The 26,734-nt window shown below is 39.3% G+C and overlaps 1 protein-coding gene across 2 annotated transcripts in view; it reads right to left on the reverse strand.

The window, feature by feature from the left end:
* Positions 1-364: 364 nt before the first annotated feature.
* The window catches only part of ELP2 (elongator acetyltransferase complex subunit 2), a 54,091-nt gene continuing 27,721 nt past the window's right edge, over positions 365-26,734 (reverse strand). For both annotated transcript variants that reach the window (XM_088131605.1, XM_088131606.1), the window contains 6 exons: positions 17,655-17,727; positions 14,449-14,641; positions 10,671-10,792; positions 9,040-9,179; positions 7,142-7,255; positions 365-690 (listed from right to left, as the gene is read on the reverse strand). In XM_088131605.1, the coding sequence (XP_087987731.1) occupies positions 534-690; positions 7,142-7,255; positions 9,040-9,179; positions 10,671-10,792; positions 14,449-14,641; positions 17,655-17,727 (799 nt within the window). In that variant the 3' untranslated portion in view covers positions 365-533. The remainder of the gene's footprint in view (positions 691-7,141; positions 7,256-9,039; positions 9,180-10,670; positions 10,793-14,448; positions 14,642-17,654; positions 17,728-26,734) is intronic.

Consider the following 26,734-nt stretch of genomic DNA (forward strand, 5'->3'; position numbering starts at 1 on the left):
CATCCCTCCTAAAACTTCCCTAGCCCGCACACTCCGAAAACAATGGTCTCTACCACAGCCAACCCTCACCCATTCCAGAAGTCATAAAAATGGACTTCAAAATGGAGTCCCTGCACTCCATTATGAACCTGCTTCATGGGCAGCAAAAAAATAACCATCCTGCACCTTTAGGCTGAAATGCACATGAGAAGGAAGCAAGAAACAGCATTCTCTTTCTCCCAGTGTGTGCTCTTCTCCCCATTTGATATCTGTTCTAGGTGTGTGAGGATTACAGTGCATTCAGCTCATAGGGACCTTCTATGAGGAATAGCCACGGTAAGCATACAATGAAAGCTTGTCTGTACAGAACAGTTATGCCCATATGTTATTTCTCAAACTGCTTTAATATATAAGTTTAGTTTATACTTGTATCAGACTGCATAGCTCTCAGAGCCAGAAGTCCAATTTTTGCTTCATTTAAATAAATCCGTTTAGGAAATGGCTGGTACTCAGGGATGTCAACAAGTAGAGTATTTCTGCCCCAAAGTCACCATTTAAAGGCTGTCCCGATTGATATTGAAGATCTTGACACAGTGATCTGCCCCGCAGCTCACCAGCTGCAGCCACTTGCTGCTCTCTGCTGTGTCCTGTCCCGCTCTGCCCACACGCTTTCTCCACTGCAGTCGTTTGACAGCAAGGCAATGGCTTTGGCTGCAACAAAGACAGAAGCTATTAGTGGAAGGAAACTCAGCTCATCTCTCATAATCACAAAATGTCAAACTCAGCTGGACTTTGTCAATTCAAAACATCAGCATTTATCTAATTAGAGTGTTCCTTTGCAGCGCCGCCAGAATGGAAAAACTAAACTTGTCACTGCCTGTAGGTATTAAAGATGCCAGGGCTATTATCAGTGCAAGTGACATTTCTTCACTTCATCCCATTAATAATTCAAGCAGCAATCTACTTATTTTCACTCCAATTTCAGGTTAAGCATCAATATTAAGAATGATACTGCTACCCGGGAAGCTAAGAATCATACTGGAAAGTTCCAAAAGAAGAGTCAGACTATAAGCGGCTTGATGTGAGTGCTCGATTCAAATGTAAGGCTAAACCACGGTCAGAAGTTCTCTTGCAGGCTTGTGTGCCCTTCCTCTGCTCCTTCACAGGTTACCTTCTCCTTTCCCCCATGGTTTTCATTTATCATAGTTTGTGATTAGGTCTACTTTGGCAGCCTGTAGATTTTACCTTGCTCTCAAACCACTGCTTATAAATGTATTTTTGAAACATAGCTTCTGATTGAGTCCTGAAGGCAAGCTGTTCCCATGCAACTCATCCAAATGCCACTACAAATAAGGATCAAAATCTGGAGGGGATCTACACACCACAACCTTCTAGGGGTTCTCCCAATGGGCAAAAGATCATGAGACAAAGTTGGACAATAAAAATGACGGCAACCAGAAAGCTGTATGAAAAGATGTAACCAACAATTTCATTCTGAAATTCCCCATATGTTTGAGGCACACACATGATCTCCCTCAAAACAAACAAACAAACAAACAAAACAGTTAAAAGTAAGTATTAGATTTCATTCAGTCTTGTCCAGAGTAGCTAAATGTATCCCAGAATTAGGTAGCTAGAATTAAAAACCTATAACTTTGCACTGTTACACAGTGCAGCGCCTATTCAGTAAATTAGACTTGGTATTTATGCAGAGGATTCAACCGAACTCTGTATAACCTAGCTATTACAGTACGGAGCATTTATTATTGCATTTTTATAACAATTATTATGATGATTGTTATTTTATACTGCTGTTCTTCTTGGAGATGTCCAAATGGACTCAGTATGATATGGTATGTACGTGAAACTAGGAAAACAACTTGATGGAAGAACAAGAGGAACAGATGTTCCTGGTACACCAAGTAAGCCATTTGGGCCTACTTAAATGAATGAAAAAGTTAATGGCATACTGAGAAATTCAAACATTTAAAGTCTCATCAGGCTTTTACAGTCCTGCTATACAGCTCAAGTTACAACCCAGAGCTCAAAAGGCACATAACTTAAAATCAGCATGAGAGCCGAACTAAATCTAGATCTATTTTTAATTTGAAGTTTCAAGAATCTGAAGAGAAATTCAGATTACTAATTCAAATAAGGGTAAGGCTCCAAAAAAGCCTAGATGAAAAAAATTATGAATATATAATACCAGCATATAAGGGAATTTTCTGTATTTGGTGCAGAATAGTGAAGTTAGCTAAGAGAATGGGCTACAATTCAAGAAGCCCACAGATCCAGTTAAGACTTCATATCTGCCATCCTTCTGCTGGGCAATCTAAAACCGGTCTCTTGTTCTCCTTCTCTCTCTGCCCCCATCTGTAATACAAGAATCATATGGAAAGAATACTGACCTATTTTACAGGATGGCTGAAAGGATTACAATAAGATAACGTTAACATGAGGCACTTTGAATTCCCTACAGTGCTATATAAAGAACAAGAATTATTAATTCTCTCTTTGCCCTTTTCCAGGGCTGAGGTGCACACCAGGGAAAACGGAGGTCATCTGCTGCTGCAGTCTTCAACCTGCTGTGTAGGAATCTGTGATAATAGCCAGTTTGTTAGAAAAAGAAAGAAAACTTTTCCTTTGTGCCACAGAATGTCTCTTTCCCATGCTGCAGTACTCAAGCTGCCTCTCCTTACTCCTGATAAATATATAGGCATCTGAAGTTGCACAGATGGATTCCCAAGAATCAGCTATAGTTGCAAGTGCATATAACATAAAGTGGGTGTGCAATTCAGAGATTACAATCATTACAAAGCTGTGCCACATTACTGTATAATTCTGATCAACTTTGCCTTAATCACATTATCACACCCAATTCAGTATTACCATGGGGCTAACATTTAAGTGATCCAAACCTGACCAAAATTAAACTTTTACAGTATTAACAATATTACCTCTGAATATGATCACCTTTTTAAAAAATGTAAGAGAAATATAAATAGAAAAAAGACCAGAGAGAAAGGCAAGGGATTCTAGGTGAGCTTGATAAGCCCTTCAAAGAAATGCTCCTTGAAATACAACTGGAAAAGGGCCAAGAACAGCCATACAGAGACTCAACATGAATTAATTCAGCTGGTTGTCGGGACTTACATCCCTACAGATTCTGCTATTGGCCCTCTCCGCCTGAGGTCCAAGTGCACCTGAAGAGATCTGAGAACAGGGAGGGAAAGGAAGAACAAACAGGACAATGCTGACTTGGAAGAGGAGATAAGGAAGACTATATCCAACTTCAGCTTGCTTAACACAAGTCACCTCAATCCATTATTTTTCCTAATTTCCTACACCTGCTTCAACTCCTTATTCTTCCTCCAAGCCTTCTCAGGGACCCCAATCTTTCAGAGAGGCTCTGGGAGGGCACACAAGGGCTGAAGTGAGTGGAGAATTCATTTTGTGCAAACACAATATTTGCAATCTTTGTCTGTACAAAATAATAATCCAGTAGATGCTCTGTTTATCAATTACATGGCATTAAGGACATTAACCCCTTCATGGATCACTGCCTTGTCGTGGCGAAGGGGCTTGCGTAACTCAATGAAGCCATGAACTATGCTGTGCAAGGCCACTCAAGATGGACAGGTCATGACAGAGAGTTCTGATAAAATGTGGTCCATTGGAGAAGGAAATAGCTACCCACTCCAGTATTCTTGCCAAGAAAACCACATGGACAATGTCAAAAAGCTAAAAGATATGACGCCAGAAGATGAGCCCCTCAGGTCAGAAGGTGTCCAATATGCTACTGGGGAAGAGTGGAGGGCAATTCCAAGTAATTCCAGAAAGAGTGAAGCGGTTGGGCCAAAGCCGAAAGGACGTTCAGCTGTGGATGTATCTGGAAACGAAAAGAAGGTCCAACGTTGTAAAGAACAATATTGTATAGGAACCTGGAATGTAAGATCTATGAACCAAGGCAAGTTGGATGTGGTCAAACATGAGATGACAAGATTGAACATTGACATCTTGGGAATCAGCGAATTAAAATGGACGGGAATGGGTGAATTTAATTCAGGTGACCGTTATATCTACTACTGTGGGCAAGAAACCCTTAGAAGAAATGGAGTAGCACTCGTAGTCAATAAGAGAGTGGGAAAGGCAGTAATGGGGTACAACCTCAAAAATGACAGAATGATCTCAGTGCGAATCCAAGGCAAATCATTCAACATCATATTAATCCAAGTCTATGCCCCAACCACTGATGCCGAAGAAGCTGAAGTTGACCAGTTCTATGAAGACCTACAACACCTTTTCGAACTAGCACCAAAAAAAGATGTCCTTTTCATCATAGGGGATTGGAATGCTAAAGTAGGAAGTCAAGGAATAATCGGAATAATAGGCAAGTTTGGTCTTGGGGTACAAAATGAAGCAGGGCAAAGGCTAATAGAGTTCTGTCAAGAGAACAAGCTGGTCATAGCAAACACTCTTTTCCAACAACACAAGAGACGACTCTACACATAGACATCACCAGAAGGCCAATACCGAAACCAGATTGATTATATACTTTGCAGCCAAAGATGGAGAAGCTCTACACAGACAGCAAAAACAAGACCAGCAGCTGATTGTGGCTCAGATCATGAGCTTCTTACTGCAAAATTTAGGCTTAAATTGAAGAACGTAGGGAAAACCACTAGACCACTCAGGTATGACTTAGATCATATTCCTTGTGAGTACAGTACACAGTGAAGGTGATGAATAGATTTAGGGGATTAGAACTGGTAGACAGGGTGCCTGAAGAACTATGGATGGAGGTCCATAACATTGTACAGGAGGCAGCAACTAAAATCATCCCAAAGAAAAAGAAATGCAAGAAAGCAAAATGGCTGTCTCCTGAGGCTTTACAAATAGCTGTGGAAAGAAGGAATGCGAAAAGCAAGGGTGAAAGGGAAAGATATAACCGACTGAATGCAGATTTCCAGAGAATAGCAAGGAGAGATAAGAAGGCCTTCTTAAATGAACAATGCAAAGAAATCGAGGAAAACAATAGAATGGGGAAGACTAGAGATCTCTTCAAGAAAATTGGAGATATCAAAGGAACGTTTAATGCAAAGATGGGCATGATAAAGGACAAAAAAGGCAGGGACCTAACAGAAGCAGAAGAGATTAAGAAGAGGTGGCAAGAATACACAGAAGAACTATACAAAAAAGATCTTAAGGTCCCTGATGTCCATGCTGGTGTGATCATTGACCTTGAGCCGGACATCCTAGAGAGCGAAGTCAAGTGGGCCTAAGGAAGCATTACTAACAACAAAGCTAATGGAGATGACAGTATTCCAGCTGAGTTATTTAAAATACTAAAAGATGATGCTGTTAAAGTGCTGTACTCAATACGCCAGCAAGTTTGGAAAACGCAACAGTGGCCACGAGATTGGAAAAGTTTACATTCCGATTCCAAAGAAGGGCAATGCCAAAGAATGCTCAAACTATCGCACAATTGCACTCATTTCACATACTAGCAAGGTTATGCTCAAAATCCTACAAGCTAGGCTTCAGCAGTATGTGAACTGAGAACTACTGGATGCACAAGCTGGGTTTCAAAGAGGCAGAGGAACTAGAGATCAAATTGCCAACATTCGCTGGATCATGGAGAAAGCACGAGAGTTCCAGAAAAACATCTACTTCTGCTTCACTGACTATGTAAAAGCCTTTGATTGTGTGGATCACAACAAATTGTGGCAAATTCTTAAAGAGATGGGCGTACCAGACCACCTTACCTGTCTTCTGAGAAATCTGTATGCGGGCCCAGAAGCAACAGTTAGAACCAGTCATGCAACAACCGATTGGTTCAAAATAGGGAAAGGAGTACAACAAGGCTGTATACTGTCACCCTGCTTATTTAACTTATATACAGAGTACATCATGAGAAAGGCCAGGCTGGAAGAATCACAAGTTGCAATTAAGATTGCAGGGAGAAACATCAACAACCTCAGATAAGCAGACGATACCACCCTAATGGCAGAAAGTGAAGAAGAACTAAAGAGCCTCTTGATGAGGGTGAAAGGGGAGAGTGCAAAAGCTGGCTTAAAACTCAACATTAAAAAAACTAAGATCGTGGCATCTGGACCCATTAATTCCTGGCAAACAGAAGGGGTAGAAATGGAAGCAGTAACAGACTTCATTTATTCAGGCTCCAAGATCACCACAGACGGAGATTGCAGCAATGAAATTAAAAGACGCTTGCTCCTTGGGAGGAAAGCTATGGCAAACCTAGGTAGCATATTAAAAAGCAGAGACATCACCTTGCCGACAAAGATCTGCATAATCAAAGCTATGGTTTTTCCAGTAGTAATGTATGGCTGTGAGAGCTGGACCATAAAGAAGGCTGAGCACTGAAGAATTCATGCCTTTGAACTGTGGTGCTGGAGAAGACTCTTAAGAGTCCCCTGGACTGCTAGGAGGTCAAACCAGTCAATCTTAAAGGAAATCAACCCTGATTGCTCATTGGAAGAATTGATAATGAAGCTCAAGCTCAGATACTCTGGCCACCTAATGCGAAGAGAGGACTCTTTGGAAAAGACCCTGATGCTGGGAAAGATTGAAGGCAAAAGGAGAAGGGGACAGCAGAGGGTGAGATGGTTAGATAGCATCACTGAAGCAATGAGCATGAAACTGAGCAAACTCAGGGAGGCAGTGAAGGACAGGAAGGCCTGGCACGATATGGTCCATGGGGTCATGAAGAGTGGGACACGACTTAATGACTGAACAACAACAAGAAGGACATTATGGATATTGGTCAGTTTAATTCATCTAGCAGCAAGGAATATACTGACAGAGAGGCATTAGCAGAATTTTCAGGGATAAACTATCACAGGCGTTGATAATTTTAATTGAATCAGTATTCATTATAGAATTATTTAACTACATGTTAAATATTTGCATTTTTTGAACATACATTAATTTATCACTGAAGAATAAGCAATCTGATGCCTTCCAAATATTCTGGACCACTCTCAGTCAACATGGGCAGTCCAAGAGATTGTGGTAACTGCAATTCCAAACCTCCAGAAAGCTTCAGGGTGTCTCCCTGTTCTAATCTAATAACAAGATATCCAGGAAACCGATAAGGTCTGCTTATTCTGCTTATAAACATAAGACAAATATATGAGCTCACCTGTTATCTGTCTCAGCACACTTGCACCAGTCAGAAAGTGGAACCCTTTTATCACCTGGCTTCCATTTGTACAAATGAATCTTCCCACATTCTGTCCCAATTGCAATTATGAAGCTACAGAAAAGAAATAGGTGTGTCAGGTGTTAAAGCAAGTATTTTCCTCTGTCATGTATACTTAAGTTTTGGAAGATGTCCCACATTTTAATCACCATTTCTACTCAAGAAAGCATCACAAACTATGAGGGATAAGAGATACTACCCAAGAAACTTCTGCTTCTTTGTGGTAGTCAACTTTGCCCCATCGGAACTCTGTGACTATGGCAGAGTTGGCCGACACATTCACTAACAGCTGCTATAGCGAGCCAGAGAACAAAACCATTTACCAAAAGGCAAACTTGTTTTCCACCAACGCTCTGGTCTCCTCAAATGTCCTCAGCTGATCTTTATCTTTTTCTGTGCAGGGGAGCACCTTTCAAGCAAAGCTCTGGCTGCAGTCATTCACAATGTCTATTCTCTGTGAATATCTATCCAATTTGAGACATGCTTGGGAAAAAAAGATTGTGTTGGAGCTCTTTGTATCAGGGACAGCAGGGAGCCTGATGGGGGTCAAGGAAGGCATCCACTGGCACATTGGTATCCACAGGCAACAAGTTATCTATTCTTGAGTTAATGAGTTTTCAAGTCCTACACAGAGCTGAACTGGATTCTTAGGAATATACAGTGCATTCCACACATACACCTTCATTGCCATACTTTGCAAAGTCTATCAATTCATAGTATGTACTGTATGTCCTATAGCAAAGCCTGTGGGTATACCTGATTAAACACAGATAAACTTTGCTAAGATGCACATTTTTATATGAATATATAGTTAGGGAAAGCATTCCCTGAGAAGCTGCAAACTAGGAGAAACAGGAATGGCTAGGAGCAGTATAAGAAAGATGACCACTGTCAATCTGTTTTTCCTTGGCGTAACGCAAACAACAAAATGTGTTATGTCTCATTATTATGTTCAGTCTTCCCTCAGCCCATTTCCAATGTATTGCTTGCCAAATATGATATCATCTTAGATCATGCATTATTTTTAATAAACACTGAAGGAGATGTAGTTTAGCAGCACCTATGAGAACCCCCCCTCGCTGAAAATGGTATTTTGTTTAACCTTAACCTAGATAAATGGCAGCGGGATAGACGGGATATAGAAGTTATTATATAGTTAATCAAATCATTAACTGGTCACATTAAGACAGGTGTGGGCAATCTTTTTCTGTCAAAGTCTATATCACCTCAGGGATAATGGGGGGGGGGAATGGGTGGTGCCAATTTTCAGACATTCTCCTTTTCCCCCCGATCTTTCTGTGTTACCCTCTTTTATCACTTCCCAGCAGTTGGTTGTCAAGAGAGGGACCCAGAGCTGTTACAGAGGTTTGGATTTGTCTCCAAAGGGTTTTTATCATTAGATCAAAGGCCTCATGAAATTAAATTGAGGGAAACATGACTGTTATCTATCCTGCTCTAAAGAAAGGTCTGCATCTATTTATGGATTATTTTTAAAGAGGAAAAAAATCCCCAAACTCTAAAGAGGTACATAAATATTTGCATAAAGTTATAATCATGATGGCCTCATCTTCATATATGTAACATTACACCTAAATGGCATAAGGCTTCCCCCCTCCCAACTTAGGATAGCCCCCTTCTCCTCCTATAGGGCCTAAGGATACAACAAATCATATGCCATTTGACCATTATGACCTGAGAAAGCACAGTAAATAAAAACAACTCTAAAGCACAGTGCACATTGGAGATTTCTGGCTTGATTTTAGGAAGCTGGCCAATATGGAATACTCTTACTCAATGTGTAAACAAATGACTTATCCAAGAATACAAGTAGTACATACCTCCCATCAGAAGCAAGTGTATGACTAGCACCAATTGCAGTGACTGAATCGCCAACATCCAAGACTGGTGAACAAGCCTGGATTGGGCCCAAGTCCTTATCTTTAGTCTCCTCTGCTAAACATTTACCCCAGATCATGACCTGATTAGTACAAAAGTCAGTCACATTGAAAATGGAACATTGCAAAGCTTATATGTATACCACTATCATAAAGGAAGTTGAAAGAGATTAACTGTCCTCCCCAAAAGAAAGAGGGGTTTCGTGAGCCCAGAATCTTAAAATCCTATTTTTCACACCTACCCCATTCCAATTCAGCTGAATACACACTGATGGTGAGCTCTCCAAAGCACATAAAACTGTATATGCAGTTCAATGCTGTTATTCACCCTGGCTCTTAAGATAAACAGGGTATAATTCCATATAAACAGCAACACTGAGAGCAGTTATAATAAACTAATAATTCATATACATCAACAGGCTATATAAAAACATCATACGTGAGAAATACTGAACGAATGCCTTTCTATTTAGCCATATAATGCTGAATTTCATAAATCCACTTGCCTGCTTCAAGCAGAGTTCCTTTTCATCCACCCAGAGAAACTTTTCACTACCTTTCTGCTAAACCTCTAACACGGCTTGCGTTTTTCTCAAAAGACTAGCATGAAAGCAAATGCCCTACCCTACCTCAATTTTTTGCAGAGGAAATGAAGAAAGGGGAATCAACAGCAACTACAATTAACAGCCTGTTAGCATGCTAAGCCAAAATTTGCCAACCCCTCTGTATCTGAACCATCACTTAGAAAGAAGAACATACTGCATTAACAGTTTTGGTTAACACTGTCCAGTGGTATCAAGAAAGTCAACCAAAGATACTGTGGCATACGTTTTTGTGGGCAAGAATATCAGACAAGGAGGACATTCACCCATTTTTGTGGGAGTATGAAGCTTTTTCTGACTGCAAGCAAATTCAATGGAGCAGTAATTTGCTGTTTGTCAGCATAAGCCCTAAAATAACCTTAATAACCAATTAAAAATCAAAGAAAAACCAGTCACTCCCTAAAAAGAAAAGAAAAGAAATCCCAGCCAACCCTAACCCTTAGATCTTTCAAAAAAATTAGGTATGGGCCAGAGCAATCAAAAGGTTGTCCATCCCTGGTATCTCCTTGCCCACACTGGTAGAATTGTTACAGCTTAACATGACTACACTGTGAGTAATTGTTCAAATAGTTAAATGGAATGAAAGATAGCCAATGGACATAAAGGAAGAAGTCACAGAATGCAAGAAAGAGATTTGTCTGACTATAGTTACTTCATTTACAGTATATTTAAAATTGGAGTGTCTTCTTTAAAACCAAATAATACTATAATCTGAAACATGTTCAAAGGCAACAGCTGTATCTATAAGATTTTAAACTATTTACAGACCAAACACTGACTTACATATTACCCATTTTGCCTTGTAAAAATGCTTTTGAGGATTCCTGGGGAAATCGGGTTAGGAGAAAGTAAAAAACATTCCAGGTTGTTCACTCTCAGCTATTCTTACATGTTTACATGAAGTACATCATGGGAATCCTAAAGCAAAACTAGAGAAAAAACAACCAAAAGGCAGCCTTTGAAATGCCTTACCTTTTTGTCTCTGCTTCCAGTAATAAAATAATTGCTATCTGGGGTCCAGTCACAAGTCCAAATGATACGACTGTGCACAGCAATGTTCTTCTCTGTATAAGCAAAGAGGCTGAAGGCTGGTTCTGTAATGACAGATCAAAGACAATATCCTTTCTTATTGCAGCAAACAGACAACTTTCCAGAAAATCACACTGCATCAAAAATAATGAGAGGTTATCAGAAATCTAAAGTTGGGGTGCCCTCCCATCTCCTCCTGTGCTTCAGATGGCAAGGCACCTCCCTTTGCAATGATGTAGAGGCTCCCAGGTGTTGATGCACTTGGATCAGAAGTACTTTAAGATTATGCAGCCTAGGAAAATAGATCTTGCTAGCAGAAATATTTACTCCCATCTGGGCACTGCTGATATATTCAGTTCAGATTGTTCTCATATCTCCTCTAAAGAACCCCTGTGAGAAGATAAGGATATACTATGAGACATGCCAGGCAAAGCTCAAAAACTAAGGCAAGAAATGTTTGGGCTCAGACCACCAAGAGCTAGAAGTTCCCTCTCCTTGGTTGGAAAGAGGCCAAAGCCACTTCAAGCCTAGAGAAAGCAAACATTTGCAATCTCTCTCTCTCACACACACTTTTTTGGGGGGGTCTCTTCTCAAGTAAGGACTTTTCCCCCATACTTTCACATCTTTTTGAGTAAGGACTTTATTCCACATATTAGAGGAGGGTCTCCTACTCGGGAGCCTACTGGCCGGAAGTGGATGCATCCGTGTGGTCTCAGAAGCTCAGAACAACCAGTGCTGGAAACAGCATTCTTCTATCAGTCTCTGATACAGCCATATTCTTGATCACTCTTGGCCTCTGGCTTTTGACCTTTATACCAACTTTGGCCCTGCTTTCAGACTAGAGATGCTGTTTTATGCTTCCCTATTCCTTTGAGCTTGGCAGCCAGGCTTAGCCAGGCTTTGCATTCTGTTTTATTTCCAGTGGGTTCTTATTGCTTTGCATTCTTGCTCTGATTGTCCTCATCTGTACTTGTCTCAAAACAAGACAAAATCTACACATCTTTGTATAGATCTATAGATCGCAGTCTACAGATTAATGAGCATCATTAAATTCTGCCAAACCCCATGCAATATATTCAGTTCTTTCAGCACATTTATCTTCAATTTCTGTCTTGCCTTCAAAGCAGTCAACGTTACAGTGTTATATTTCTGGAAGCCAACTCTTTCATAGACATTCTACTCAGAAATCAAGTGATTCATTATGTATGTACATTAACAAGTATCAGATACCATCTTTCCATCAATGAAGTGGCAGCTGTGTCACTAATGGGGTCAATAAAGTTGTCATTACGTTTAGCAATCGCTTATCATCATAAGGACATCATTAACATAAAAATACTCTAAGTTTCCAGTGGTGTCACTTAATAGTCAAATTACAGCCAGAGCTGTAAAATGCAACATTTTAAGGCAGAAATGTTCAAATCCTGTGATGCTGATGACTCCCTAAAATAGCTTAGAGGTGAAGCAACAGGGAGACCCATTAGCCACAGAAGTTCACTGGATAACTTTGAGCCACTCACTCTCTCAAACCAACCTACCTCACAAGGTGGTTGCTTTGGGGAAAAATAGAAGGAGGGAACACTTTATACACTGCCTTGAAGAAAGGCAGAATACAAATCAAATTAATCAATAATAAAATTTGTGTGATAAATATACCGTTTACTTTTAGTAATTTTTAATCTCTATATCTAATAAAACAATGACAGAACCTTACAGCTTTATAAAATAAAACAATTTCATTTGAAATATAAAAAAACTGGGCTTCGTTTCATTTATTTATTTAAATAAATTATCCATGGATCTGCCCATTTCACAACAGTGACTCTGGGTGGCGTACAAAAATTAAAACCACCAGAACAGTATATAACATATGACACCCTGGTTAAAACAACAGTCCCCCACATAAAAAAGAGGGAAATGATCAACAGAGCTCACCTAACATCATGGCCCAAATGCCTGGAGGAACAGCCAAGTCTTCATGGCCTTATAAAAGGCTTAACAGGGTTGGAGCCATCCAGCTCTCCAGGAGATGGTGTTCCACAGGGCAGGTACAGCCACAGAGAAGGCATGACTCCAGGGTCCAACAAGATGGCATTACTATATTTGATGAAAAGGACCCAGAGCATACCCTCCCTGCTAGAATTGGTGGGGTGGGCAAAAACAATGAGTCCTGCAAATAGCCTGTCCAATGCCTTGTAGGGCTTTATAGGTAGTGACCCTGAATTGGGCCCAGAAGCTTACTGGGACCTAGTGCAGCTTGGGGAGCAGTTTTTATATAAGCATATCAAGAGAGACAAAAACTGCCCATTTTGGACCAGCTGCAGCTTCCAAATGGTCTTCAAGGCAGCCCGATGCAGAGTGCGTAACATTAATTCAAACAAGAGGTGACTAAGCCGGGAGTCAGCATGAGCAAGGCCTCCCAGTCCAAGAATGGGTGCAACTGGTGCACAAGACAAACCTGTACAAAGCCCACCCCCACCCACCCCAGCTACAAGCTGCTCTTCAAACAGGAGCTGTAAGTCCAGGAGGAGTCCTAAATTACACATGAGCTCTGACTGAGGAAGTACATCTCCAGGGAGAGTTAAGATGGAAAATCTCAAGAGCTGGGGGGTCCTAAAACCCACAGCCGCTCAGTCTTGCCAGGGTTGAGCTGAAGTCTATTCTCCCCTACCTAGACCTCCATAGCCTTCAGGGGAAAAAGTCACCCTCTCATTTCAAGTGGTGACTAAAGCCTGTACCAGAGCCCCAGGAACAACCCCAGGCTCCTTCTGGAACCCAATAGGGTCCATCAGGTACCTGAGACGGACTGTTCGAATGAGACAGCCACTCTCATTCATCAACATCAAGGGAAAAAAAAGAATGTTTCCTTGCCTTAACTCAGCTTCTTTTAAATTACTTGCAAAACACTAGCAAGCTGTAAGATGCTTCGGGCACTCTTTCTCCCAATGCAACTAGACTGAGATAACAATCATGCCCCCCCCCCCCCGCTTTCAGCTGGATGCTCACTGCTTGTAAATTTCCCCCTCACTCTTGCAATTTCTTCCTCACTGCAAGCCATTGCCTTTCCTCCACTTAATTCCCAGTGCAGAGTGGATGTCAGGTCATATGGTCAGAGATTTTCATAAAAACCTCATCCACTCCCACATGATTACTCCTTTTTTGACAGGCAAATATGGTGTGTTAAAACAAAACAACTCTCAACCTTCGCTGGATTCAGCATACTTTTGCATGAAACCTAATTTCTGATGCTGATTCCAACTACCACATATTAAGGAAGGCATTGGATTTGCAGAATTCAAATTAATATTTCTGCTTTAAAAAAGCACATTAGCCTAGAGCTGATATATTTATTTTCCCATGCATTAATATCAATGAGAGAAAGCACTAAAAAAAAAAAAAAAACAGATATGGGGATGTATTAGAGCAACCACTACACTGCACAGAAGGCTTTTCCAGATATTGGAACTGTTGGATGAGACCTCAAAGCAAAGCAATGCAACTGTTTCACTTTTAGAAATGGAAGGACAGAACTACTTTGAAGCCTCTGTCAAATTAAAAGAACCCTTCAACATTTTGTATGTCCCCGTCCTCAATTTCTTAGAAACGTCATTCACAAAAAAGAAATACAATCTTAGGAAGGAACTAAAATATATTCTTTAAAAAGTTGTTTTAGAACCCTGTTCTTAAAACAGTTTCCATCAATTTTCAATCACAATCTTACCTGATTCCGTTGGATTGATACGATTAGATTTCCAAAGCGACCAATTCCTATCTCTTGAAACTGCTAGCAAGAATTTATCATTTGGGGAAAAAGAAATCTGCGTGACTGTCAGATTGTGGAAAGGTAAGCTCTGCAATTGTTTCCAAGTTGTGGTGCTCCACAAAATAATGGCTGCATATTCTTTTTTAGAAGCCTGTAAAAGGGAAAAAGGCAGTACTGAAAACAAGCAGACACAAACTTGAAAAAGGACCTGAGGCCACACCAGAACTGGAGCTCTTCAAGTGTGTTTAATCATAACTGGTGCATAACAGAAGGAATGCACCAAGCTGGGGCTAACAGGCGTTACAGACCAACAACCTGTTGGGCATGAGGTTGTGGAAGGTTAGTGTAATGGCTAAAGGGGTAGGAAAACAGACAACCCATTTTCTTCTGATTAAAAAACATTCTCTTGGCAAGAATCTTGCCTACACTTTAGGGTTTTGTTTGTTTATTGTTATGACTGTTTTATGCCTCTTCAATCATTTGACTCTAAGTGGTTTACAAGCAAGAACAGGTAAGTACCCAATAATATAGGGATCAGGAAAAAAAATGGCACTTATATACAAACATAAAATCAAAGTATTGTGTATCATCAAACAGCAGACATTCATCACATACTCAAGTATTTCTACCCACTCTCATCCCTGTCCTCAAAAACACATTGAAAAGGCGTTTGTTTCTAAAAGCTTCCTGAATGTTAAAAAAATGAGAGTGGGGTTCTTACATCTACAGGAGGGGAGTTCTTACAAAGAAAGCTCAACCCCCAATCCTCTCTTCTTGTACCTCATGAGGAGTGGGAACTCTCAGCAAGTATCTGGGGCAGGGGGGCAGAGTCTATTTGGAATGCGCAATCTTGGAGGTTGCCTTGAAGTGCACCTGGAAACAAACTGGCAACCAGAGCAGCTTCTGCAATATTGGTGTTACGTGGCAATAGTGGGCTGCCCCAGTTAACATGCAGGCCACTACATTTGGTTCTGGGTGGCTTTCACAGGCAATCACACACAGAGCACATTACACATTACAAGGGCATAGCTAGTACCTTCTACTCTAGAAATGGTTGCACTGGTGCATAGCTAAAGCTTCATGAAGAACCTCCTAACTACAGCTTCCACCACCTGTTCCCACAGGAGTTGAAAGTCCAGAAGCATCCTCAGGCTGTGTATCAGTTCTTTCCAGGGGAGCACCACCCCATCCAGAGCTAAAGCTGCCATTGCTACAGAGTCAGTTTTGGAATCCACAGCCACTCCATGCAAGGGATGAGTCTTGACCTGCTTTTCCCCACCCAGACATTAGCAGCCTCCAGGGACTTCTATCACCTCTCCCATAGGACCTGGGTTAGAGATGCATATTGAAGATACGGACACCAACTTAAGTGGCTTTATGTAGATGTTACATAAGGTGAGAGAGAGGGACAAGCCCTGAAGTTTTTCATCTTGGACTGCCTAAGGACTCAATTTTTCTTCTGTCAGGCACACTGACTGGAAAAGCCATATCAGAAAGATGAAAGAACAATGTTCCTAATTTATAAATCTCACAGGTGGTCCAGAAGAATACTGTGGTTAATGGTATCAAAGGTTGCTGAAAGATTTAGTGGGATTAGTAGGGGTGCATTCCCCCTCTCTAAGCTTCATCATAGGTCATCAATGAGAGCAACCAATGCAATTTCTGTCTCACACCCATGCCTGAAACCTAAATCGAAAGGGTCCAGATAATATCTTCCTTCCAGAGCCCTTTGTACCTGGCCACCACCTTCTCAATTAACTGTCAGTAAGTGGAATTATGAAACTGGGCAACAGTTGTCCAATACAACTAGGAGTAGGCAACAACAAGGCATTTCCTCCTCCCATGATGAAGACTTACAACGATGCAGTGTTCTCTTCCTGGGAGTCCAACAAGGTGGGATGTGACTAGAACTCATAGTGTTAGCTCCACTAGGTAGACCAGGCCAGGAAATCAATTCCACAGGAAGGCTAAAACTACTTTTGAGACTGGCTATAACAACAATCTTGCAAATCTGATTGTGCTGTACCTCCTTCCCCTTTCTTATACTTCAGGGAATTAGAGAAGTGCCTGAGTCGCTTCCAAATGTTATCTCATTGGTCTGGACTTAAAAAATGTTTCAGTCCCTTTTGCCTAGGTAATGGTTTCTGTATATCTTTGTCAAGGTCATCTTCCTTACTCTCTACACATAGTGGCACTGCTCATCTCCCAAAAGATCTCCACTTCTTCAGGTTCAACAGATTCAGACTCTTCCCAGATAATGCGATTAGACATTACCCCTGGCACCTCTTAGGATTCTTTCAGGATGGCTTCTAACTCTGAGCCGATGCAAATGATTTTGTCTGTGAAGTACTCTGCTATAAGTGTGTCATCTGGCCCATCGTTCCCTAGCAGTGTCCAGGTACATTTCTTTATTTGCTTGTTTATTACATTTGTACTGTGCTGCAAACAAAAATATTTCTGATATATCATTTGTTTTTCCATCCCAATAGTCTGATTAACCGTTTCCCCCCCCCTTCCCTTGTAACAAATTGATTAATTTCTAAGGTACATTTTGAAACATCAGTATTAAGACTGGAATAATACACATTTTAATGGCACAATCTCTCCTTATCAAGAACTAATTGTAATTCTATGAACAACAACAACAACAACAACAACAACAAAATCCTACAAGTGATTTCTGCTCTTTCTATCCTGGGACAGAATACGACTTGCATCAAAATTGTCAGGTCTGCCTTGGCTTTTGGAAATCTTTTCATTTTGCCATGAATGAATACACTGTATACCACGGATAGAAAATATGTGGAATCATCCATGAAATATTTTTTATCTAGGCAGCATTTTTATCATGATTTTTTAAAAAATGTATCTCAGCTGTGGTCTCTCATCTTCACCTTTTTTAAAAAAATGAATGTCTCAACAATGAAATCAACTGTCCAGGGTTGCTCCTTCTTAACTGCTGGGAGCATCAACATCCAGGGGCCACTGCTTTTAGACTTGAGGGATTCTTAATACATTTGGACACGGGGGAAGCAGAATGGTGGACTACTGGAACATTATAGGATTCTTCTGTTGTCCCTAAGACCATCCAACACATTGAACAGCCACATATTTAGCACTTTGGATGTGAATTTCAATGCTACTGTTTAAAAATATTTTCTTACCTTACATGCTGAGGCTATCACAGTGTTTGCATTATTGCAGGCAACACAAAAAATTTCATAACTATGTCCATATCTAAAATAATAAAGAAAATCACGTAATAAAAGGAAAAGTAACCTCAAGTGCAAGATTCATACATTATTAATCAATTCAAATGTTTTGAAACTTGTTAATCTTCAATGAAACAATTTACCAGTCCAAGGAATCCATGCACTTTTGCTACAAAAGTACTGCATATTTCAGAAGCCTGGACATTTCTTAGGATCCACACAGTCAGCCCCACAAAATAGACCAGGCCAAGAGTCAACTCCACAGGAAGACTAAGATGACTTTTATTGAGATTGGCTATAATAACAGAATCTTGCAAGTCTGATTGTTCTGTGTCTCCTCCCCTTCTTACACCCATGTGAATTAGGGAGGTGTCTGAGCTACTTAACACATACTTTCTAATTGTTTTGGACCTAAGCCATGTTTTTCTCCTCATTGCTTTGGTAACAGATCTGGCCTATCTCTGTTAAGGTCATCTTCCTTATTCTCTGCCCACACCCTCATTTCATGCATACCTGTTGGGCATCACTATCATCATTCATGAACTGAAGAAGTACTCCAGAGTACAACCTATATTACCCTACATTGTAGCATCATAGAATAATATATTAACCACATTTCAGAAAGATGTGTTTGGCTTTTCAGATCATATCTTTGAGCAACTGCTAACAACTCTCAAAAGAACTGTGGAGTTTTTTGATCCACTGCTTGGAAAAAAACCCACATTAACATGTATTACAGTTAATTAATGAGTTCATCTGCCTGAAGTCTGAACAGTATAGAACTACTGTTACTTATTCTTTTATTTTGTGCTATCTCTCCCCAAGACTCCTTGGGAATTTTTCTATCATAAAGGAAAAGTTCCATTTTAGGTATCTTTTGTTTTCTAGGCACTGTTATCTATTGCCTTTTTTTCTTGATAGGTACTTTGGGCAATGCATAGAAAGAAATTAAAAACTAATCATAAAAATAGCCAAGACACAGTACAAGAAGCTAGATTCACTATGCCAATATGAAATAATGGTTAGAAATGGATTTGTGACTTTTTTGGAGCAAACTATAACAGCACTCAGTGTTATATGATAACACACTGAAGATTCTTCAGTGAAGTATGGGAAGAAAACAGCACTTTTGGAGAAAAGTAGACTTGTACTTTTTCCTAAGTTTTCTATGTTTCTATACAAAGAAGCTATATTATACTGTCCAAATCCTACCTACAGTCACTAGTTCAGCCCAGAAGAGGTTCCTATGATAAAAATGAAACAAATTTCTCTTCTTGAATCTATGAACATGAGACAAAAAAACCCCCTTCACGCTGGCATGAACCATGGTCTAGTCAAGTTGCATTAATAGAACATCTATTGATTTCATAGGTAGAACATGATAGATAGAAGTTGATGGTCTTGGACTAGGACCAGAAAGAAACAGGTTGAAGCCTCCTTTGACCAGGGGTAACTTTCAGCTCACTTCTGAGGGTTGTTGTTCTGAGGAAAAATGGAGTAAACTATATTGCCTTAAGCTCCTGGAACAGAAAATTCAGATTTATGTCAACGTTTCTTGTCTGGCTGTGTATATGGCCATACATTGTATATGGCTGTGTGCATGTGTGTTAAATAGACAATTAAATTTTTGTTATGCTTCAGTTTTTGTTTTTTGTGAGGATCACACATTTCTGAAGTCATAATTCTGTGCATTTCAGATGAAGGACTGTATAAATGTGTGTGTGTGTGTGTGTGTTTGTATGATTAGTGTTAGCTTTTAGGTGTATAATACCATTAATTTGGACTTTTCAGCTTGCATTTTCTTTACAATTCAACTGCAGTGTGACAAATGTACTGACAGGGGCTGACCTAGTGGCCTGAATGGCTTCTATCCACATGATTCTATAAATTGCCAAAGAATTTGTAAGACAAAAAATTACCCTAAAATAACATTAACTTTGTACCTTGAAATTAATAAAGAACTTTTCATATAAAAGTAATTTAACCCTTGTAAAAAGCAAAAAGGGGAACAAATAAAACATCAGCATTCTTAACCATCTATATTACTAAATACAAAACCAAAAAGTAGAAAAATAACACTTAACATATTGATGGATATTTACAACTCATATCTGTACAACAGAACAATTCATTAAATAAACTGCAACATCTTAGCAACCAAAGAAAAGTTGAAAGTCAGTTTGACTATCTGGATGTATGGGATTTAGCATATATTTACAAAGTGAGTAAGCTTCCACGCATTTTTCATACTGTAGGTTGGTCACTTATGATTATCCCAGAGTCTTCTTTTCCCTTTTTTTCTCTCTGACACAAAACACAGAGAATTTAGCCAATATATTAACAAGATGAGTTGAAAACTACCAATGAATATTTGTCAACTTGCTTAATATATAAAAGGAGATAATCCTCAAAAGACTTGACCTCAAGAGACTTATGGAATGACACTTCGACTTGGATCTGCAATCCAAGGTAGATCATAAAGCACCATTGTAATATGAGTATATTGACTGGTGAACAATTTCACTGCTGACTTTTTACCAGCTGAATTTTCCAAATCATTTTCAAAGTCAACATCATATATTACATTAATGATTCAAACAAGTATTTACTAGGGCACAAATAACTGAAGCAAAGCTATCTCTCTGCAGATGTAACTGTGCAGTTGATATATCAGCAGAACTGATACAAGGTTCTCTTGCTCATCAGCAAGACTATTTGGGCCTCCAAATGACAATGAACCACAATTTTGGGTATACAGTAGATTATTGTGGAACAGAACTTTCATAATCACACAATGTCAAACTAGTGTCTTTTAATAGCAACCATTTATACATGTAGCTAGGAGCTGTGAAATGTTAATCAAGTGATATAAGAAGGTATAGATGTGTGAACCATTCCTTATTCATGCTAAGGCAAATGGTGATAATCTAACATCTGGCAGTATCAGATGTACATAGAGAATAACTGAAACAAAATTCCAAAATTTGTACAGGGCATCTGATTACAAGCATTAAACACATCTGCATAAACAATGCAACTGACATTCTATTTTTAAAAAATATGACCTACTATAGCTATTTCAAAGTTCATAGTTTTCACAATTTGATCTTACAAATATTTCAATAGATTCTTATACAACATTATTTATTTAAATATTTATAAAAATTAAAAAAATAATTTTAAACTATGATGGTGAGGCTTCAATATTCTCTTACAGGCATGCAATTGCTAAATGGTCTATTTTTGGACAATTATTCCAAACTTATCTATTTCTCTGCTGCTATGGCAACTTTTAACCTACATTTTACATGATTGCACGTTGCTTCTTTCAAGATTCTTTCAAGATACAAATACAATAGGGAACCAAAAATATTTTCTTATTGCTTGTCAAAATACCTGGGTAACTTCAAACATGTACAGTAAAACTGAGTTTTAAAAATCATTTGGCTTGTTAAACTAACTAGATCAATTAAGGTCTGTTATAATTAGACCCCCCCATCAGTCTTCTCTTGCAAGGAATCAGCTGAGAGGTTTATATTGGTTACAAAACAATTCAAACCACTGTAACTTGCTGAGAAAAGAACGTCATTGTGGCAACTATCCAAGAGGAGAAAAGTCTTAGTAAATACTGACTTACAGGGAGAGATTAGATCACAACTACCCAGCACCTCTCTTTACTAATTTTATAATGTCAGCAGGATAGATTCTTCTACACTGCGTCAGATACTTTCCATTAGTTTCCAATTTCCTTATTAGTGTTCAAACAGAGAGGCAGAAGTGTTATTTTTAAATAAATTCTCAACTACTTATATCTAAACAAAGTCTGGGAATTTTTGATAAAATAAGACAAGAGCTCAAGTGGGCCAGAAAAGGCAAAATGCAATTTTAAATTCATGCTTTTCTTATGGGGTGATGAAAATGTGAGAGGCAAAACCAAAATCAGACAACAATTTCTCTTACTGTCAGAAACCTATATTGGATTCAAGTGGTGTAAACTGGGGAGAGATATTTTCTTCTACAGACTCTCTGTATGGAGTGATACAAAATCTCTGCAACAGCAGGCACTGCCTTCTTTGGAGGTAACAGCAGGAAGACCGCGTGCAGAAGGCCATCTACGCCAGTGAAATGAGATCTGGTAGTTGACAACTTATTTTCTAACTTAAACTCTGGCAATATAGGATTGCTAAAGGTCTTAGTACAAGAAGCCGACCTACTGAGGCATAACCACACAACTGTTCAGGCACAAGCAAGTATGACAATTTCAGGGATTCTATCTTTATAAGCTGTTGTGTGATATCCACATCACAATGCTCACGGCCATCTCTCTTGGTGCTCACCTAACCCCTCCCTCACTCAGCGGTAAACATTATTTTGATTCTAAACAAAAATTTTAAATGCTGCCAGGCAAAGCAACAGCCGCCGGTTTGTTAGAGTTTTTAGAAAATAAAAATGGTGAGCAGCTGCAGCTCAGTGATTTGTCGTAAAAAAAAGGGGGGTGGGCGGGCCAAGATAAGATAGGGACTGACGGTAAGTATCCAGGATCAAACCAATCCAGCAACAGACACAGTTAGAAAGAATGGCAGGGCGCCACTTCACCAAACTGTCTTTTGGTGTCTTGCAACTAACCCCACTCATTGTGGCAGCCATTTTATAATGAGACTACACACACACACACACTCACTCAACTATTTTCTTCCTTATAAGCCAGTGCTAGGTTAGTTATCTGAAGGCATCTACTTTCACCTGGACAGGATTGTGCCATTCAGAAGATGGGAATTCCTGTTTGTCTTTTTTCCTGGAGATTTTGCTGTGGAAGAAAGTTTCTAAATCAACCTGTTATGAGGGATTTGTCAGCCCGTAAGGATATCCTGGAGGAAATCTGCTGGACAGCTACTGGGCACTGGTTTAGCCTCCATGTAGTTGCTGATCCCACTTCTGGAAGGAAGGTCTTTCAAGGAGTATTCATCTCCTAAAATATTTAATCACCTACAAATGTTCCTGTTTGGATACTTCAAATTCTTCACTCTAGTAAAAAGAAGGAAATTTTCTTACCTCAGATCTCCTACGAGTTCTCGGTAAGAGTAAAGAAAAAAAATGTTCTGTTGTTGTTGCTTTAATGAGATTGATTTGTTTTTTGGAATTACAAATCACATTTGAGAAGAGTAATCAAGGAAATTCTTCTCTGTTAAAACAGCTGGGTTTTATTATCTGGCTCACTGAGAGTTATATAAGTGCAAGCTTAAGAAGTTGGATTTTTTTTTAATTTAATTTAATACTTTGGAGCCTTAGTTTCTACTCAAATGAATATTCAAGTAACAAGGATTAAAAAAACAAAATGCAAAATATTAAAATCCATAAATTAAAATTTATATTAGAAGTAACCCATAATTTAAGTTTACTGAAAAACATGCATCTTTACAGATTTTTTTATGTACAGAAAAAGTAGGGGCCAAATACAATTTCCAAGAGAATGTATTCTATAGGCTAGGAGAGAATGATCTTCTGACAGCAGGGCCCTCTTCAAAGGACCTCCCCTACAGTTCTTATTAATTAGATAGATTCGTAATAGGAAAGGCAGTCTCTCAGATGGGCCATTTAGGGCTCTAAAGGCCAATAACAATTCCTTCAATTGTACCATGTAAGGATTTGACAACCAGTACAGATTATCATGGGATCCCTGGATCTTGTACCAGTTAGCAACTAACTGCTGCATTTGTTATTAAATGCAATTTATAGATACAAGTGTAACCTATGTAATTCCATTTAGAGTGATTGCAATAGTCTGGACAATCAAGATACAGATAACTATTATCAAGTCCAACAACCGCTGCAGCTGGAGATCCAGCTGGAAAGGTGCTCCATACTATAGCCACTATCTGTGAATCCAGTGACAGCAGAGAACAGAGAAATACTCCCAAGGGGAGAATGATCCGATCCAAAACAGGCTCAATCTCAATCCCCAAGTGCAGTTTCCCATTTATCAATAGCATCTGTCCCTTGTTTGGATTTAATTTCAGCTTGTTCTTCTCATTCAACATGTTCTTCCTCTTTGGAGAAATCACTGTTTTGGGACAGTAGTGGTGTGGAAGGCCAGGCATTCCTTTGCTGCAGAAGAGTCTTGCTGATGAGAGCAGCAATGCCAATAACTGCTTAACTGTGGCCTTTATTCTTCCCAGAACAGGATGCCTGCAGTAAGGAACATCCTGTTTCTAAACTGTCACTGAAATATGAGGCTCACTGGTTTTAATGGTATGTGGGAATGACCTTGGGAGGCAGGAGGAAGAGCTGCAGTCTAGACAACCATCATGTAAAAGGTACTGTATCTCAGCCTACAGAAGGAAAAGCGGCATGGGAAGCATCTCAGAAGAAATCCTAATTTTCCAGAAAGTAAAAGTAAAGGAGGGGAGAAATACTTTCAGACTTGCAAGATTCTATTATTGTAACCTTACAATAAAAGTAAAGCTAGTATTCATAGTTTGTGCTTCTTGTCTGGACTACCTCAAGGGCTGACATTGGTCTACTTCTACCCAATCATTTCTCTCAGTCTTACTGAGCTTGTCACAGCTGCTTCATTTGTACTTTGCTAATATGATGCTCTGAATTCCTTTGCGGAAGTTGAAAAGTACTAAGTGAATAATTAAAGGTTCAAAATCCCTGCCTGCACCCATCATCTTAGAAGAAAGGGACAGCAACATTATTAATTTGTTTTAGGAAAAGGATTTTGAAACTCTTAATAACTCTTATGGGCTGTTTAATCTGCACCTTTAATAAGCTCAGGTGAGCAGCTCTGGTAATGAAAGTCTATCCTTAGATGGCTAGTTAACAATGATCATAGGAGACAATCTTTACATTAATCAGATAGCTCATTAGAGAGAAAAGGTCAGAGGAATGGGTATCAAAGATGAAGTTTAATAAACTAGGCAATGCTCTATTGAAATGAACAGATTAAGCTTTCCTGTTATAGAGACTGTCTCATAAGAAAGGGATTTTTCCCTCCCAAAGTTCCAAGTTAGAAAAGAACAGAAAGGCCACAGCTATGTTTTATTTGGACAAGATGTGGATACCAAGGAAGAACATGAGGGTATCCCATGTCTTATTATAATGTGAAGTTCCACAGATGATCAAATGGGTATGTATGAAGTACATGCAAAGTATTAAAATGAAGTACATGCAAAGTATTAAAATGCACACAAGATTCCTTTTCTGCTCAAGAGTAACGAATGTACAGTTCCATTTGGTATCTTTTTTTCTTTAAGTAATTCAATTTCCTATATAACTGGAGATGAGGAAATGTGCCTTATTTTATAGAGAAATTTTAACGAGAATTATGAAAATGTTGGTTTTGTTTAGAGGAAAAATGAAGCTATTTAATGGCACTGTGGGCATTATTTTATTTATATTCCATCTTACCATGAATGCAAAGGAAGATAAGAGTAGCTGTCAATTCTATATGGATCCATGCATGTTGTTAAAAGGAACTCACAAGGCTCCTCAGAGGTCTTGCATGATTGCCCCAAGGCAGGTAAATGTCTGGAAGGGAATCTCTCCTTGGAGAGAACTATTAAATATGGAAGTTATTTCCAGTCCAACTCTTTGACCAAGGATACCCAGCTTTGGCTAAGAGCCATATTTGGCCTTGGAGTGGCATATTGGGAGGCACATGCCAAAAGTAGTTAATCTGACTAAATATGATTTGATTTGCATTTAAATGTTAAATATAACTCTTCGCTCATGTACTTAATAATTCCTTCTTCTGTCACATCAAAACTCACAATTGGGTAACAACTTTTTGAAGGTACTGAAGGCTGCAACTGAGTGTTGAGACTTGAAGCCTCACATTGTGCATCTGTGTTACTAACCCAGTTGCTGTGATGAGAAGAACTTTCTGATCAAGGATATAAAGTCATGATTGTGGAGACTGAAAACTGTGTATTATTCACACTCTGCACTCTGCAGAGTCCAGTAGACTCTGAGTATCATCTGTGTTTAGACTTGGGTGGCTAATTAAAAATAATAATAATAATAATAATAATAATAATAATGGTAAAAGACAGTTTTATTTGGAATAGCTTATATCCTGCAATGATACCTTTAACACCATCAAACAACATCTACCTATCCCAGATCCTTGGAAAGGACTCAATAAGTGGATAAAAATGCCAAATCCAGTCTAAGCATCTGGCTGACAGTGCGACCAACCATAATAATAATAATACTCAAGCAGAGGTACAGGTAACACTATTAGTGTTTTGGTGAATACTTGTGAGTTTGTTTTACATTCAAATGGCAAGGCCCCAAAGAAGGTACTACAAGGCATTATACCTCTGAGAGAACTATGACTGTCAAAAAGTCTTGATGTCTTACTGCTCACACTGCGGAGTTCAATGGTTTATTTTTCTGAAGGCAATCAAATGTGGGAAAGAAGTTATTTAACAGGGCTCAGGATTCTGCGCATCTGTTTGTTTATCAGCAAGATAATTCTCCAAAAAATGCAACAAATGGAGGAAGTGGGAGGGTTAATTTTATTGAAGTTAACAAAAAAGGGATAGCTTGAAAACTCTAGGGCCAGATCAGGCCAGAGGCTACAGAGAAAATTTTTTTAGAAGCAATTCCCCAATGCACCTCTATGGGAGAGAGAGCTGGAATATTGCTTAGAATGGAATTCCATTCTAAGCCACTTTCCTGTTTCCCTTTTGGTCAAGAGACTCAGAGTGGAGCACATTCAGCCTGCCTGTGTTTCCCAATGACACATGCATATAAACACACAACGTGAGGGGAGAGCATGAACAGACACACATGCAGCTCATTACTTTGTTATACAGAAGAAAATGCCAACGTCTCCTATGGTCGCTGCTGGTAGGAGTGTGAAAAAATTCCAGAAGCTGTTTTCTGTATGCTTTCTCTACCTTGTTTTATGACTCTCTTTAGCCAAGAATAGGCCAGAATTTTCCATGTTTGAATTAGCATTAAAGTTCAAGTGGTAGAAATGCTAGAAACCTGCTGTGATAAACCTGTTGCATATTAAGCCTATT

Source organism: Python bivittatus, unplaced genomic scaffold (genome assembly GCF_059951505.1).
Source record: "Python bivittatus isolate LINGU-HERP-01145 unplaced genomic scaffold, Pbiv_v1 ctg000960_np1212, whole genome shotgun sequence".
NCBI lineage: Eukaryota > Metazoa > Chordata > Lepidosauria > Squamata > Pythonidae > Python > Python bivittatus.